Source organism: Miniopterus schreibersii (genome assembly GCF_964146895.1).
Source record: "Miniopterus schreibersii genome assembly, chromosome: 2".
NCBI lineage: Eukaryota > Metazoa > Chordata > Mammalia > Chiroptera > Miniopteridae > Miniopterus > Miniopterus schreibersii.
In genome coordinates, this window is record NC_138102.1 from 360,329 (window position 1) to 375,118 (window position 14,790).

The 14,790-nt window shown below is 52.3% G+C and overlaps 1 protein-coding gene across 2 annotated transcripts in view; it reads left to right on the top strand.

Moving 5' to 3' along the window:
• The window catches only part of DLGAP2 (DLG associated protein 2), a 274,304-nt gene that overhangs the window by 207,118 nt on the left and 52,396 nt on the right, over nt 1-14,790 (top strand). For both annotated transcript variants that reach the window (XM_081129834.1, XM_081129835.1), the window contains one exon: nt 6,007-6,072. In XM_081129834.1, the coding sequence (XP_080985960.1) occupies nt 6,007-6,072 (66 nt within the window). The remainder of the gene's footprint in view (nt 1-6,006; nt 6,073-14,790) is intronic.

The following is a 14,790-nucleotide window of genomic DNA, read 5'->3' on the forward strand; positions in this document are numbered from 1 at the left end:
CGGGATCTTCCGCGAGGGGAAAGGAGAATCGCTGAACTCGGGGGGCTGCCCGCGGGCCGGGCCTGCGAGGACCCTGTGCGTGTCGCAGACGCGGCGTTCAGCCTGCATGTGTGCGGCCGCTGGCCCCCGGCACGTCCCAGCTCAGCGCCGGTCTCCGCTCCCTGACGCCACGGGGTGACCCAGACCACCATTCAGGTGGATCGAAACGAGACTGTGGCTACCAGCGGGCCCGGTGTGGCCCGGTCCTGTCTCGGTTAGGTGTCAGGTCCGGGCTGCATAGCCTGTTAGGGTAAATCGATCCGGAATCCGGGGCTTGGGAGCGGATTGTGCTCCGGGTGCTGCTGCAAAACCTGGCACTTTCTTTGTTTCCTGCGCGTCGACTCGACGCATGATGTATTTACACAGAGAAAACTGACTCCTTGGGCGGGATTTGTCGATGAGTAATAGGCAACCACTTCATCTGTCATGTTGAACAAACGCTGTTCGCTTTTATTAACATCCAAAGTGGGAAACATGAAAAACGGTGAGGCCTGGGGATCTAGATCAAAATTCAGTTTTATGGCTAAATAGGACTGAAAGTGGATGTTTACAGAGATCCGGGGTCTGAAACAACCCATCGAGTGTAGGAAATGAAACAACATGTCGAACAAGGAGCTGACTGTTTAGAGTTACCAGTGAGCGCGCACGTGTTTGGTGTTGAGGTGCCTGAGGGCTCCTGCGGGGGGCAGCAGAGGACCCTTCCCTGCGCACACGAGGTCGGGACCCTGCCCCGGGCAGCTTGAGGACGCTGGGGCCCTGGGCCGGTGGGTGGCCAGGTCTGTTTTCAGTTGGGGGGAGAGAAGGGACCGAGGGCTCGAGTAAGTGACTTTTGTTCTTTCCACTGAGGGGGGTTCTCAACCCTGGGGACAGCAGGTTCCCCTCAGAGCCCCCAGCCCCACCCCAACCCACTGAGCCAGGATCCTGTGCGTGGAGCCATTCCTGTAACTGAGTCTCCGATCAACAGTGACATTGCACGGACATACCAAAGATTGTCCTTTGTTTACCTGAAATTCAGGTCTCACGAGGGTCCCGTGTGTTACCTGGCAGCCTTCCTGGACTTCACGTGCGGGTGGCGTGAGCACCGCCGACCACGGTCACAGACGAGAGCACGTTTGGTTTCCGCAGAGTCCACTCTGACCCCCGAGACTTTTATGTAACGGGGGGGTGGGCAGCAGCAACGTTGGGCATGAAGGACAGGTTTTCTGAGCTTTGCAAAAACCCATCCTTTCCTCCGCCTTTGAAACAGTGTTTCCAGTTGAAACATGACGGACGTATCTTTAAAGAAATCTGTATAAAACCTTGTTAAATGCAGATGGTGCTGGCATGGATGGAACACGAGCTCATTTGGAATTCAGATTTGAGACATCTTATGTAAAATGTAATTAATGTCACTTTTGAAGCGACTACCATTCAATTTTAACGGCAGACACAGTTTCATCTTGAAGCTTTTAGATACTTAAATAAGGCACAGTCTGCTTTTTACTTCAGCATTTTGTCTTTTTCGGAGTCCAGAGAAACTCAGAATTAAGTGTGTGTTGCTGTTAGTCATAACTGAGTTCCTTTGGAAGATGATTTTGTAATTTATTTGAATTCTGGGTGATGGCTGACGTGACAAGGTCCTCAAAGCTTGGAAACAGGAGACGTGGGGTGAGCCACGGCGTCTCGTGGGACCTGAATGCCAATGCCCACGTCTGAGTCAAAGCTGCCACCTGTTCTGAGAGCTGATTTCTCTCCCAGCCGAGAGGAGTCGCCTCATCAGTGACTTTGAGCCTCTCTCTTTGACTGATTTAAGTGACATTTAAGTATTAGTGAAAATTCTGCAGATTGAGGGGCAGCTTCTGCTGAGACTCGGTCCTGGGTCCAAAATAAAATTAGGAGCATTTCTATGGCTCTCAGAGAAAAGCCATTAGCGATCATTACCGCCGGGGCTGGCTGCGGGCGGGCGGGTGGCACAGCTGTGCACGGAGCGGAAGAGGAAGCCAGCGTTGAAACCAATCAGAGTCTTTGTCCTCACGGAGCAGAAATGAATCCTAATTGAGGCAGCTTCAGATGCTGTCATTAGGGAGACGCTGGAGAGGAGGCTCGCGCGTGCTTTCCTTAGAAGTAAACTTTGAAAGAATGGAAAGGATCGAGAAGTTGGGCAGACTGTGCGTGCGTCTTTCAGAAGCCGGATTCACTGAGTGTGTCTGTGCGTGTCCCTGGAGCAGCTGCCGTCTGTCGCCTGCAGCCGGGACGTGCTCCGGGGCCACCGCTCCACCCGCACCAGCAACGGCCGTGGCTCCGGGAGCTCAGTGACCGGCGCCCTTTCTGCCCATGCAGAGCAGTTTCCTGCCAAAGTCACCCAGTGGGGATGTGTTTCTACCCCCCACCGCCATCTCCATCCCCCAAGTAGGTAATACACAGGAACAGAAAGTTACCACCGGGACAGGAAACCTCGCCGGGCTGAAGGGCTGCGGCTCTGCAGAGCCTCGGCCGCGAGGGACGGCGGAGGCGGATCCGAGGTGTGGTGAGCGGCAGGGGTGCAGGTGGACCAGCGGGGTGGGGTGAGGCGGAGACGCCCAGGTGGCTTGAGAGCCTCTCTGTGAGCAGGTGGACCCGGGGCTTGAATGGGAAGAGATGGAACGGCTGTGGTACCGAGCCCCTGGGCGGCCCAGGCACAGCCGAGCAGTGCAGGGGGGAGGACCTGACCCCCGTGTTAGCCACAGTCTGAAACCTTCACTCAGCCAAGCTTCACATTCGGCCCCGTGAGATGAAAGCATACAGTCCCAGCCACCGAAGGGAGGGCGTCCTGCTGAGAAACCCAAGGGCAGGAGCTTCAGGTCCCTGCCGACTGTCCCCACGGTCAGTGCTCCTTGAGCTCCGGGTCTGCAAAGAAGCTCCAGGGGCCTGGGGGTGGGGTGGACAGAGGGGACCTCACCTCACAGCCCCCCCAATGTTTGCAGAGTGGGGCTCATAGCCTGCTTTTTAATGCTTGGAGTTCTGTGTAGACGTCATTTGGGAAAAAAGAATTGTGCCACTGAAAATAGCACGGAAGCTAGGATTTGGGTGGGGGCCGTGGGCAGTCACTTAGCCGCCATGGGCCCCTGCCGCTGTCAAGGGGGACGATGGTGCCATCCCTCCCGTTGCCCACAAGGAAACTGGGGAAACCCCGATTAGCCAAGTCAATAACATTACCGACAGGTGGTTGTGGTTTCACCCGGAACCACACAGGATGTGGGTTGGGAGGTGGCCTTGGTCCAGCCCTGACGCTCGGGGTTGGAGAGGAAGCGGCTTCCACACTAGCGGGCCCTGCGAGTGGCACCCGGGAGGAAGGAGGGCAGGGGCCTTGGCACGCTGGGTGCCAGCATCAGCTATGAACACATCACCGCCTCCTGTCGGGGAGGAACGGGGGGGGGTCATCTCTCGCGTGTGTGGCTGGAGTGTCAGGCCCAGCTCTTTCTCTTTCCACTGCGCTGCCTCCGGGTCCTGGGTGTTCAAACTCCATCACCTGAGTTCAGGAAGCAGCCGGTGGTTGAAATGACCAGTGACACCGATGACCGTTGCCGAGGGGCCCTCCTCAGTGAAGCCTCGGACCACTCCCAGGAGGAGGCAGTAAATCAGCTGCACAAGTCCAGGTCCTGCAGCCCGATTTTTGTGTTGTGTTTTTGTTTTTGTTTTTGGTCCTTTATCGAATGTAATTGTAGACACGTGTGTATAAACAGCTGAAAAAAGGGTGGGAGCCTCAGGCTAGGGGCCTCTGCCACTCTTACGACATCAGATTTTCTTCAAAATTATCGGTGAACCATTGTAGTGATGAAAATAGTGATGGTCAGGAGGGGGCCCAAGGCCAGGGCCCTGATGTTGAGGCACCTGGGGGCGGACGCACGGCTCTGGGCCCCACCACGTCGCCCACCATCTCCAGGTCCCTAGACTTCAGGGGGCAGGTGACGCCGTGAAGCCCAGGCGGCGGGGGTTGAGGAGAGCATGTTGAACAGGTGTGGTCAGGCACGGCCATCTCTGTCTGGATGTTGATGACAGTGGTTCTCGGGGCACCGAGTTCTGGGGAACCCCAGCATGCCACCTCGGGTTCCTCCTTGAGCACCTCACAGAATGGGGGGCTCCAGTGTGGGGTCCAGGGAAGGAGGGCGGGGGGGGGGTTCATGGTGTCAAAACAGCAGATATCGTCTGGATCCCAGGAGAACCAGGCCTCAGCGGGGGCTTCCTGTCCCTGGTAGTTTCGATTTCTCTCAGCCCAATCTTGTTCAGGCGCGGACGTCACGTGTGTACCTCAGCTTTGGGATGAATCTTTATGAAGGACCCTGAGCCCGTGGGTCCTAATTTCCAGCAGGCAGAGTGGGGCCCTTCGGCTGCGCAGTGAAACCAAGGGCCCTGACCCCCACCCAGCTCCTGTCTTCCAACCACATTCAGCGGCCCCTGGCCTGACCTTTACCTGGTGAGATGTGCAGGTAACAGGTGCTCGTTCCTGCCCTGAGACAGGGCTGACCCCACACAGATGCACATGCTGTCCAGGGAGTGCCTTCGGGACGGGGGAGGCCGTCCCGTGAAGGGCGCAGCTCTGCACGCCCGCTGTCTGCGGTCCTGGCCCGCTGCGTTTCCGTGAGCTGCGCCCTCACTCTCAAGATTCAGCGCCACGCTCACCCTTCATCACACCCACTCCGTGAGCCTGTGCTCTGTCCTGTGTCCCTGTGTGTTGACAGCAAGGAGAACAGGTGACACCCGAGAGAAAGGACTCGTATGGTTTATTCTACTAATTCCATTCCAACCAACCGCCGTGGACAGTTGTCAAGGTGAGATGCTGACCACGTGACTGCAGTCTCCATGGCAACCGCATTAATTAGAACGGCCTGTCCCACTTCGTTGTTTCCAACAAACAACGGCACAGCCGTCCCGGGTTTCACCTCCTGCTCAGGGTGCCCATCGGCTGACCCGAGTCCCAGGACCCACGCGAGCCGCGTGTGGACGGTCGGCTGTCCAGGCACAGCGGGCGAGTCCTGCTCCATCGTCTGAACAGACCTTTTTGTAAAATACTTAACCCAGCTCAGACACTTACTATACATATTATAAATGTGTGACGTGAATATATTAAAATATATAGAATACGTACATATTTTTTTGCCCTGGCCAGTGCTGCTCAGTGGTTAGAGCGTCAGCCCTCAGACTGAAGGGTCTCAGGTTCGATTCCCTGGGTTGCAGGGTCCATCCCTGGCCCTGGCCAGGGCACATGCAGGAGGCAGCCAAACATGTGTCTCTCTCACATGGATGTTTCTCTCTCCCTCCCCCTCTCCACTTCCCCTCCCTCCCACTTTCTCTAAAAATCAATGGAAAAAATATCCTTCGGTGAGAATTAAAAGATATATATATATAATATATATGCACGTATTTTTTAAAGCAGCGACTGAGGGAACCTGTGAGGGGGATTTGACCACAAGTTTGCATGAGGGGTGACCCGCTTCCTCTGCGCCCCCCCGGTCAGCCCCGGCTCCCTTTCTGTAAACTTAGGGAAATGGCAGGCGGTGGCCATGCGCGTGGGCTTGGTCACGGTGCTGGGATGGACGGACCCGTCTGAGGCTGCACCGCGGCTCGCTGTATTTAATGCAACTAGCAAATGTCCGTGGGAGCACAGTCCTCACCGGGGGTGCGATGCTCCCCAGGACCCGACCAGCCGCAGGCAGCAGGCAGACAGTAGCCTGGGGAGTCTGTGGAGCTCTGTTCTGATGCCGACAAGCCTCAGAAACCTGACGCTAACCGGAGGTGGAGGTGGAAGCACCTGGCCGCCCTGCCTGATGGGCACCTGCGTGGGCACCTGCCTGTGTGGGTAACAGGGCTGTCCTCACGGGAAGGGCACAGAACGCAGCTCTGGGCAGCGACATTTGATCAAATACGCCCGCGTCTCCCGGGTCTGTGCATCGTGGTGACTCGGTCCCACAGGACACACACTAAACTGTGACTTTGTTTCTCTCTTTGCAGAGGAGGAGGCCGGGGACCTGGTCCAGCCGGGCATCAGCTTCCCGGGGCCGGCAGAGGACGATCTGGGTAAGGAGCAGGCCAGCCCTGGTCACGCACAGGCGGTGACCACAGACCCGGGCTGCGGGCCGTCCGCACGCCTGTCCCTGTGACCGTTTCCACTGACAGGTTTATGCATATGTCTGACTTCAGTGTCCTGACGAGACCTCAGTAAAAGGTGAAATTTAAAAAAACACACAGTAGTTTATAAACATGGAAAGTTCTGGTGGGAACGTGTTTCCCTGGGTCATCATGGGTTAATTATTACCTCAGATTATTATTGTTATTATTATTATTATTATTAGTTATTGAGGCAGGTTATTAACGTTAGGGTTGGCCAATGACACGAGCTGTGACAGAATTCCCAGCGGAGAGAAGAGATGCAGAGAGGAAGCGGTTACTTTCCAAGGGAGGCCTGGGCGGGCGCGTTGCTGGTCAGCTCGGCTGGACGGCTGCACTTGGACCGAGCAGTTGCTGTTGCTAAGCAACGAGGAAGGGAGGGGCCTGGGTTGTCTCGAAGTTGAGCAGATACCAGGTTCTGTCCTGAAAAGTTAGTTTGCTTGCTTTCCTGGAGGCATCCGGCAGACGTCCTAGGGACGCGTCTTATCAGTATTTTTCCCAAACCTGTCAGACAAGCTTAGGACAAGTTACGGAGTTCAAAAGAGGCTCGTTGGGGGGGGGGGGGGCATAAGGAACAACTTATCCTGAAGCTGTGAGAACAGCAGTGGAGCAGGACGCGGGAATGCAGCCTCTGGGTGCGGGAATGGAGCCTCGGGATGTGATAATGCAGCCTCTGGGTGCGGGAATGGAGCCTCGGGATGTGAGAATGGAGCTCGAGAGTAGCTCACCTTGTCCCCCAGTTTGAACAGATGAACCCACAATCTCAGGGTTTAATTACCAGGCGCTTCTCATAAATTGGGGACAACCACAGCAAAGAAAAGGCAAGGCCTGCTTTCTGTCCTTACAGTTAGCGTCTCTGGTGCGTGTCTGCAGATGCAAATGACACCTCTCCTATCTCCTTCGTGTCTCAACCTCACTGAGTGAATCTCAGGAAGTGAAAGTTCTTTCATTGGCATTTTTTCACGTGGCTCTTTGACTTGACATCAAACAGCTGATTCCTCTCCCAAGCCCAGTGGACGCCGTGGGGTGGAGGCTGAGCACAGCCAGGTCCTTTCTCCCAGGGGACCCCCGAATTCCTGTGGTGTCGTATTTTCCCAGGGCTGCGAGAGCCGCGTGGAGATCTTGTTTTTATGCTGCGCTGACCCAGGAAAGCTGGGCTGTATTTGGCGCTCGTCACCTGACATGGACTCGTGTTTACATAAAAAGGGGTGGATCTGCCAATCCTTTGACACATTGGATAAGCGCAGCGTCGGACCGAAAGTAGGAAAAGACACCGTATCATCGGTGACTCACTCGCCTGAGAGAGTCCCAGCTCCCTGTCCTGGGCCACCGACGCCACTTAGGGCTGCACTGTTAGATCCTAAGTTGATGTATATTATAAATTTGAATTTTCTTAATTTATTTCAGATTTTAGCCAGCGAATCTGTTGCCCATTGGACTGGCTAAAAGGTTAATATTGAAAATTGGAGGAGTCCGTTTGTATAAAGCCGTGATAACTTTTAGAGAAAATCAGAAACCAAAAAAGTGTGCTTTTCAATTTGAAATTATGAAAACAGGGACAGTTCTGAAAAAATGACAGTGTGTCATCCACTCTGATTGGGTTAGAAGTTTACGTCTAAGTTGCCATTCGAAACAAGCCTCTCCTCCCTTGGAAACAGGCGAGTCGGTTATTTCTCTCCTGTTAGGAGACGCAGCTGCCCCGTTGGAACAAGTTCGCACTGACTGGTTCCCTCCGTGAAGCTGCGTCCCTGCCCTGGCTGGGTTTGCTCAGTGGTTAGAGCATCGGCCTGAGGACTGAAGGGTCCTGGGTTCCCGTCAAGGGCACATACCTGGTTGCAGGCTCATCCCCAGCCCTGGTCGGGAGTGTGCCGGAGGCAACCAGTCCATGTGTCCTTCTCACATCGATGCTTCCCCCCCACACACTCTCTCAAAAGCAATGGAAAAAATATCCTTGGTGAGGATTTAAAAAAAAAAAAAAGCAGCTGTGTCCTGGAGTCGTCACCAGGAAGCAGTCTGAAGAGGCTTCCTTTTTGGGAATCAGAGTATCGCAGCCGTGCCCATCCTGTGCCCACTACATTTAAGGGTATTTGCTTTCTCCGCAGCTCCGATGATAAAACGCCTGAATGTAATTGTATGCTGAGGAAATGGCCATGGAGTAGGGAGATAAAGAAGGTTTCTGTTAAATTAACCTGACGTCGGGGATAAAAGCGGATTAATGCAGCACATTCAAAAGACCTCAGTGGAAGAGGAAAACCTAGTTTTTGATGAAGAAATGTTCTGACGAAAGACCTTCAGACACCCTAAAATTAAATCCCTCTACCAGTGATCTTTTGGTGACATTGGCTCATTTTAGATGCTATTTCTAAGAAAGGCTCCTCTTTGTTCTCTTGAAAGTTACATTTAAATCTGAGGTAATGAGCTGGCCATTTCCAAGCATTTATGAGACTGTTACGTGGACCCGAGTTTGCAGTGGTAAATCAATTGCAAATTGAAATGAGAAAAAGGCAAATTAAATGATCGATCAAAGACTATTAGGCACATATTATATGACACACAGCAGTGAGAAAATGAATGCAGTGTAATTTTTAAAATGCCTTCTTATTACAATAATACCCAGGGATACTCAGAGCCTTCTTCGGGGCAGGCAGGTGTGTGGTGGAAATGATTTTAAATGTTCACTCGGCATCATTTCGGGTCTGCCCACCGCTTTACTGCTTGCAGGCCTCATAATAGTTATGGCACTAACTTATTTTAAAAGAACTCCCTTTTAGAAATTTATTTTTTGTGTCCTCTTATAACCACCCCTGGCCATCTTGTAGGCATGTAACGGGGTTTTTTTTGTTTGTTGCGTGTGTGGTTTTTGTTATTAATCCTCACCTGAAGATATTTTTATATTGATTTTTAGAGAGAGAGGAAGGGAGAGAGAGAGAAACATGGATGTGAGAGAGACAGATCAATTGGTTGCCTCCTGCATAAGCCCCAACCGGGACCAAGGATCGAACCCAAGACCCTTTGGTGCACAGGCCCACACTCCAACCACTGAGCAACACTGGCCAGGTCTAGACATGACTTTGTAACTTGATGGCCAACCACACTTATTTCCTTGAGGTAAATTTCTAGAAGTTGCTGGAAATTGTGGGCCAAGTGCTGTGCTGTGTCTGTCTGGGCAGTAACATTGTATTCATTCACTGTGCTGTGTGTGTCTGGGCAGTAACATTGTATTCATTCACTGTGCTGTGTGTGCCTGGGCAGTAACATTGTATTCATTCACTGTGCTGTGTCTGTCTGGCAGTAACATTGTATTCATTCACTGTGCTGTGTGTGCCTGGGCAGTAACATTGTATTCATTCACTACATCCTAGCAGGAGCCATCCCTGCGCCCCGCACCCTCCCTTCCTCCAGCACCCTCTTTGCTTCTCCTTCACCTCCTGGTCCTACAGGACATTCACATGTTTCCCGACCAGCAGGTGGAGGACTCCTGCCCAGCAGGTGACACCCAACTAAGTCATCACCCTGCTGCAGAGAAGGGGAAGGGCTGGCCTCCAGGGAAGGTTCAGTGCCAGTTAGTCAAGAGAACGTTCCAAAAGATGTGTTTTATTTTGACAGTGTCAAGTTAAAACTTTATTTCTACACAAACAAAATTAGTTTTCAAGTTACTCAATTAGGATCTTGGGATTTTTTATTTAAATTTGTTGACCACATTCCCTCCCTTTTCTTGTAAATACCGGTTTTTAGCGTGCACAGTTGCTGAGCTGGATGGCCGCCCGATAAGTTACAGCCCCTTTCCCTGGGCGGGTGCCCTCCCCAAACAGTGAAATTTTATTAATTCCTTTATGCCCCCGTGCACCACGTGGTTGTCCTCAACTGCTTGACTGCGATGACAGAATGCCCCAGGCTGGGGGGCGTGTAAATAATAGCGATTTATTCCTGACATTCCGGAGGGTGGAACCTCCAAGGTCACAGTGCCGCAGGTGGGTCCTGCCAAGGCCCCTTCCTGGTTCCTGAGGCGGCTTCTCGCCGAGTCCTCACCAGGTGGAGGGCAAGGGCACCAGGGCCTCTGGATACAGAAGCACGATATTTCCAGGTATGTTTGTACATACACACACTCATACACATACACACTCACATAAACATTCATACACACACACATAAACATACACACACATACAATCTCACACATAAATATACACACTCATACACTTACATATACAATCTGACACATACACACATACACATACCATCTCACACACGTATACAATCTCACACACATACAATCTCACACACATACAATCTCACACTCATACACTCACACACACGTACAATCTCACACACATACGCACACACAAATATACACACACATAAATATACACACAGCCATACACATACAATCTCACACATATACACACACATACTCATACATACAGTCACACACACAGACACACAGACACTCAGACATACAATCTCACACATACACACATAAACATACACACTCGCACTCAGACACATACACACACATACAATCACACACACACACACTCACACACGCAGACTTGAACAACACACGAGCTCTTTCTTCCTCCTTCCAGAGCAGCCCTCTCGAGATGACACTTCTCCAGCAGCCGCGAGGGAGGCTGGCGGCTTCTGAAATGGGTAAATGATGGTTTTTACACTAAGTGGTCTCGGGCGGAAGCAGGCTGCAGAGGGAAGGAAAGCCAGTGATAGGCGTGTTTAATAACAGAAGACGCAGTCCGTTTAACCCACCTTCTCATCCAGTAAGTGATTCTGTTCGTTTCGCTGTCTAATCGTTTGTTTACATGACACTGATGTTTAAACTGCGGTTGCAACTCAGTGGGCTGGGAATTCGAATTCCTGAGTCACTGCCAGCAATTGTCGAATGAAAAAAGGAAAGGACGGGAATGTATAGAATGTACATAATAAAAATGTCAAAGTGCAGCGCACAGGAGAGGGGTTATGCGTGTGTGTGTGTTAGGTTCCTGTGTAAATGCATCTTGTGTTGTGCAACGACCCACTTCAGACGCCACGGCCAGGCTCTGAGGGCGGACCCCCGCCTGCATGGGAGCCGGGCAATTTGCCTAATTTCCATGAGCCCCTTTTTCCTCGCTTATTAAGCCCTGTCCGGGTGGGTCAGTTGGTTGGATGTGATCCCATCACCAAGAAGTTGTGGGTTCGATTCCTGGTTCAGGGCACATACCTAGGTTGCGGGTTCAGTGCCCCATCGGGGCCCTTCCCGGGGGGGGGGGGGGTGCACAACCGATCAATGTTTCTCTTGCTCCCTTCCTCTCTCTCAAATACTTTTTTAAAAAAAAACTGGGTGGGTAATAAGACTGCCTCCTACCTCTTGGGATTATTAAGGTGACTAGACCTGATAGCACCAGGCCTTAGAGGGTTTATCACAACAAGTGACAAGTGTTAGCTTTTATGGTGCTTGTCTTCATGTGATCATCACCGGAGGATGCTGGTGAATCCAGGTGCAGAAGAAGGGGTCTCGGAGGCTGCGGGAGCGAGACCGCAGAGACCAGGTCTCTAGTAGGGGCAAGTCACAGCCCCGAACACCCTCGGGTCCCCAGGTGCCTCACCGCACACTCCTGAGTAAAGCCAGCAAATCACAGCGACCTGACAAGACCATGAAACACCCACAACGGAGATTAATAATTAAAAACAGTTGCGCAGCCACTGGTCAAGCCGAGCAGATTCTGGAAACTCCAGCTGCTTGCGATGCAGGTGCACACGAGCTCGCTGCTGTGTCCATGGAGTGCAGACCGCAGCAAGCTGCACTGTCTTATGCTTGTTAACCTGAGATTAACCAGACAAATGAAGAAGAGCCTGAACCCAGGTTTCTACTCTGGCTTCCCCTTGCGATGGCTCTCTCTACGTGCTCGTATTGGCATCTCAGGCAGTCGGGACAGGAGGGTGCGCGTGGCCCCGGCCCAGCCGTCGGGAGCTCCACAGAGGAGCAGGTGTCTGCCTTTTCCATCCCAACAGCAGGACTGGGTGGGGAGGGGTAAGGACATGTGTTGTCACCTGGGCCTTTTGCCGTCACCAGCACCAGCCGTCTGTGTACACACCGGTCTCACAGCCTCCCAGCCCCAGCCTCCCGGAGACAGAAAGGACTGGATCCTGACAAGAGGGAACTTTTGAACCCAGAGGTGGAGGCGAGACTTCACCAAGGCCCTCTGGCTGTGCCAACCCCCCTGGGAGCTACCGCCTTCCTCAGTGAAAGCTCCCTAATTACACTCCATTTCTCAGGCCCAGAGGGAGCACCTTTTAATAAGTAATTATAGATTCACAGGAAGTTTCAGAAATAGAACCACGGTCCTGCGCACCTTCATCCAGCTTCCCTGTCATTACATCCTGATAAATACAGCACAGCCTCTAACGTTGCAGGTGGTAGCTATGGAGCTCGGAGACCCATCCACTCGCTCGCTCACCCATCCATCTGGTCAGTTATGTATTCGCCTGTCCATTCAATCACTCACTTACCCGTCCATTCTCTCGTTCCAGCATTTACTGCTCTGTGCAAAACACTACGTAGATATTGAACTGTAAGATGCAAATAATTCTACATCTTCTCTCAAAATCCTTGGTTCTTTTAGGCCATGCCGGTCACTTAGATTTGTGTTAACGGTAACGCGTCGGGGCACCGCCCTGCGGGACGGCTGTGCAGGCACCCGAGGCAGACCCTGTGGGTGCCCGGCCAGGAGCAGCGAGGAGGGTCCCCGGTTAGACGCGAGGAAGGGGCGGTGGATCTGCAGGTGACAAGGGTCTGCAATGAGTCAGAAATGAGATTCTCTCCAGAGAAAATGTCCTTGCCCTGCCTGGGCTGAAGTTCATTTCTTTTTCTTATGCCGATCTTCCCAGACACAGCCCGTGTCCTACTAAGTGAGGCTAAGTCTAACCGCCGGGTATTTTTAAATATCATGTACGTGTCTCCCACTCTCTTACTCGCAGCACAGGATCTGCAAGGGCCCTTTAAGCTCCATTTTTACAACTCAGTGACATTTTATAAAAGTTTGGTCGCACCGTATCGAGGGAGCGGTGTGAAAATAACTTATGCTGAGTAGGAGAACATAACGGGACGCACCATTAATAGCATCCACACTGAGATGTGGGTCGGGGGGGCACGAGTCGTCTGCCGCGGGACTGGCAGGTCTGAGTTTGGACCGTTTGACGCTCTGTGCTTGTCCTGGCGGGTTGCTCTCATCCCATCTTGGTTGGTTTGTTGTTTTTGTTTTATTCAATGTATTGAAGTGACATCAGTTAATAAAATTAGAGGTTTCGAGTGTACAACTCTGACACATCGGCTGTGTATTGCATTGTGTGCTCACCACCCAGAGTCAAATCCCCTTTTCTCATCCCATTTTGAAGGTGGGAAGGTGAGGCACAAACCCTACGGCCTTGGTCAGTGGTCAGCGGTCAGTGACCACAGCAACGGGAATCTGTATTTAGCGGGTCGGCCTCCAGGTCAGAGCCCCTCGGGCACATACGCTCCTGGGGCCTGCAAGGCAGTGCAGACGCTGACGCAGACGGCCAGACGGAGCCCCGAGCACTGGGGACGTAGCTGAGGACCCTCTGATGTGGAAGAACCGGGTGACGGACAGGGAAGGTGAGGGCCCACCGCCTCCGGAGGACACGGGCTCAAAACCCTGCAGGGACAGTGACACGGAGAAAATTCTAACAAGGTCTGAATGAGGTGAGGGACCCGGCAAAGCGAGGAGAGGGCCAGACGCAGACGACGCTGGAAAGGACAGGGGTCGTCACTGCGTGGCCCTTCCAGGTTGGCTCCTGTCACTTAGGCACATGCACTTCAGGTTCCTCCGCGTCTTTTCATGGCCTGAGAGCTCCTTTCCTGTTGGCTCTGAATAATATTCCGTTGTCTGGATGGACCACCGTGTACTTACCTGTCACCTATAGGGCATCTTGGCCGCCTCCAAGTTTGGGGAATTATGGTAAGTTTTTAATTTTAGTTAAGCCTGCCTGTCTGTTTTTACTTTCGTGGATCATGCTTTTGGAATTATACCCAAAAACTCACTTAAATACAAGGACCCTGGATCATCTCCCCTGCTACCTCCTGAGGACTTTGTAGTTTCTCACTTTACATTTACGTGTGTGGTTCCATTTTAGGTAATTTTTTATGAAAGGTGCAAGGTCTGTATCCAGATGCAGTTTTATTTTTTTACATGCAGACGTCTAGCTATTCCAGCATTATTTAACCAAAACAAAACAAAACCAGAAGCACTGTCCTTGCTCCACTGAATCGCTGGTTCTTCTTTGTCAGCTGACCATCTTGACGTAGATCTGCTTCTGGGCTCGACTCTCTTTCATTGCCTAGCTGTCCGTCTTTTCGCCAATAACACTGCCTCGGCGTCTGTGGCTTCACAGCAAGACTGGAGGTCAGGGAATCCCCCCCATTGGTCCCCTTCAATACTGTTGGCTCTCGGGCACTTTCTTCACCATAAGCTGTGGAATCTGTCACTGCCCGCGAGCAGCTGCGCTGGGTCTGTAGGTCGGGCTGGGAAGTTGGCCGTATTGAGTCTTCCTGTCTGTGAACATGGAGCATCTTTTTATGTTTTACACCTTTGGTTTCTTTCATGAGAGATTTATAATAGG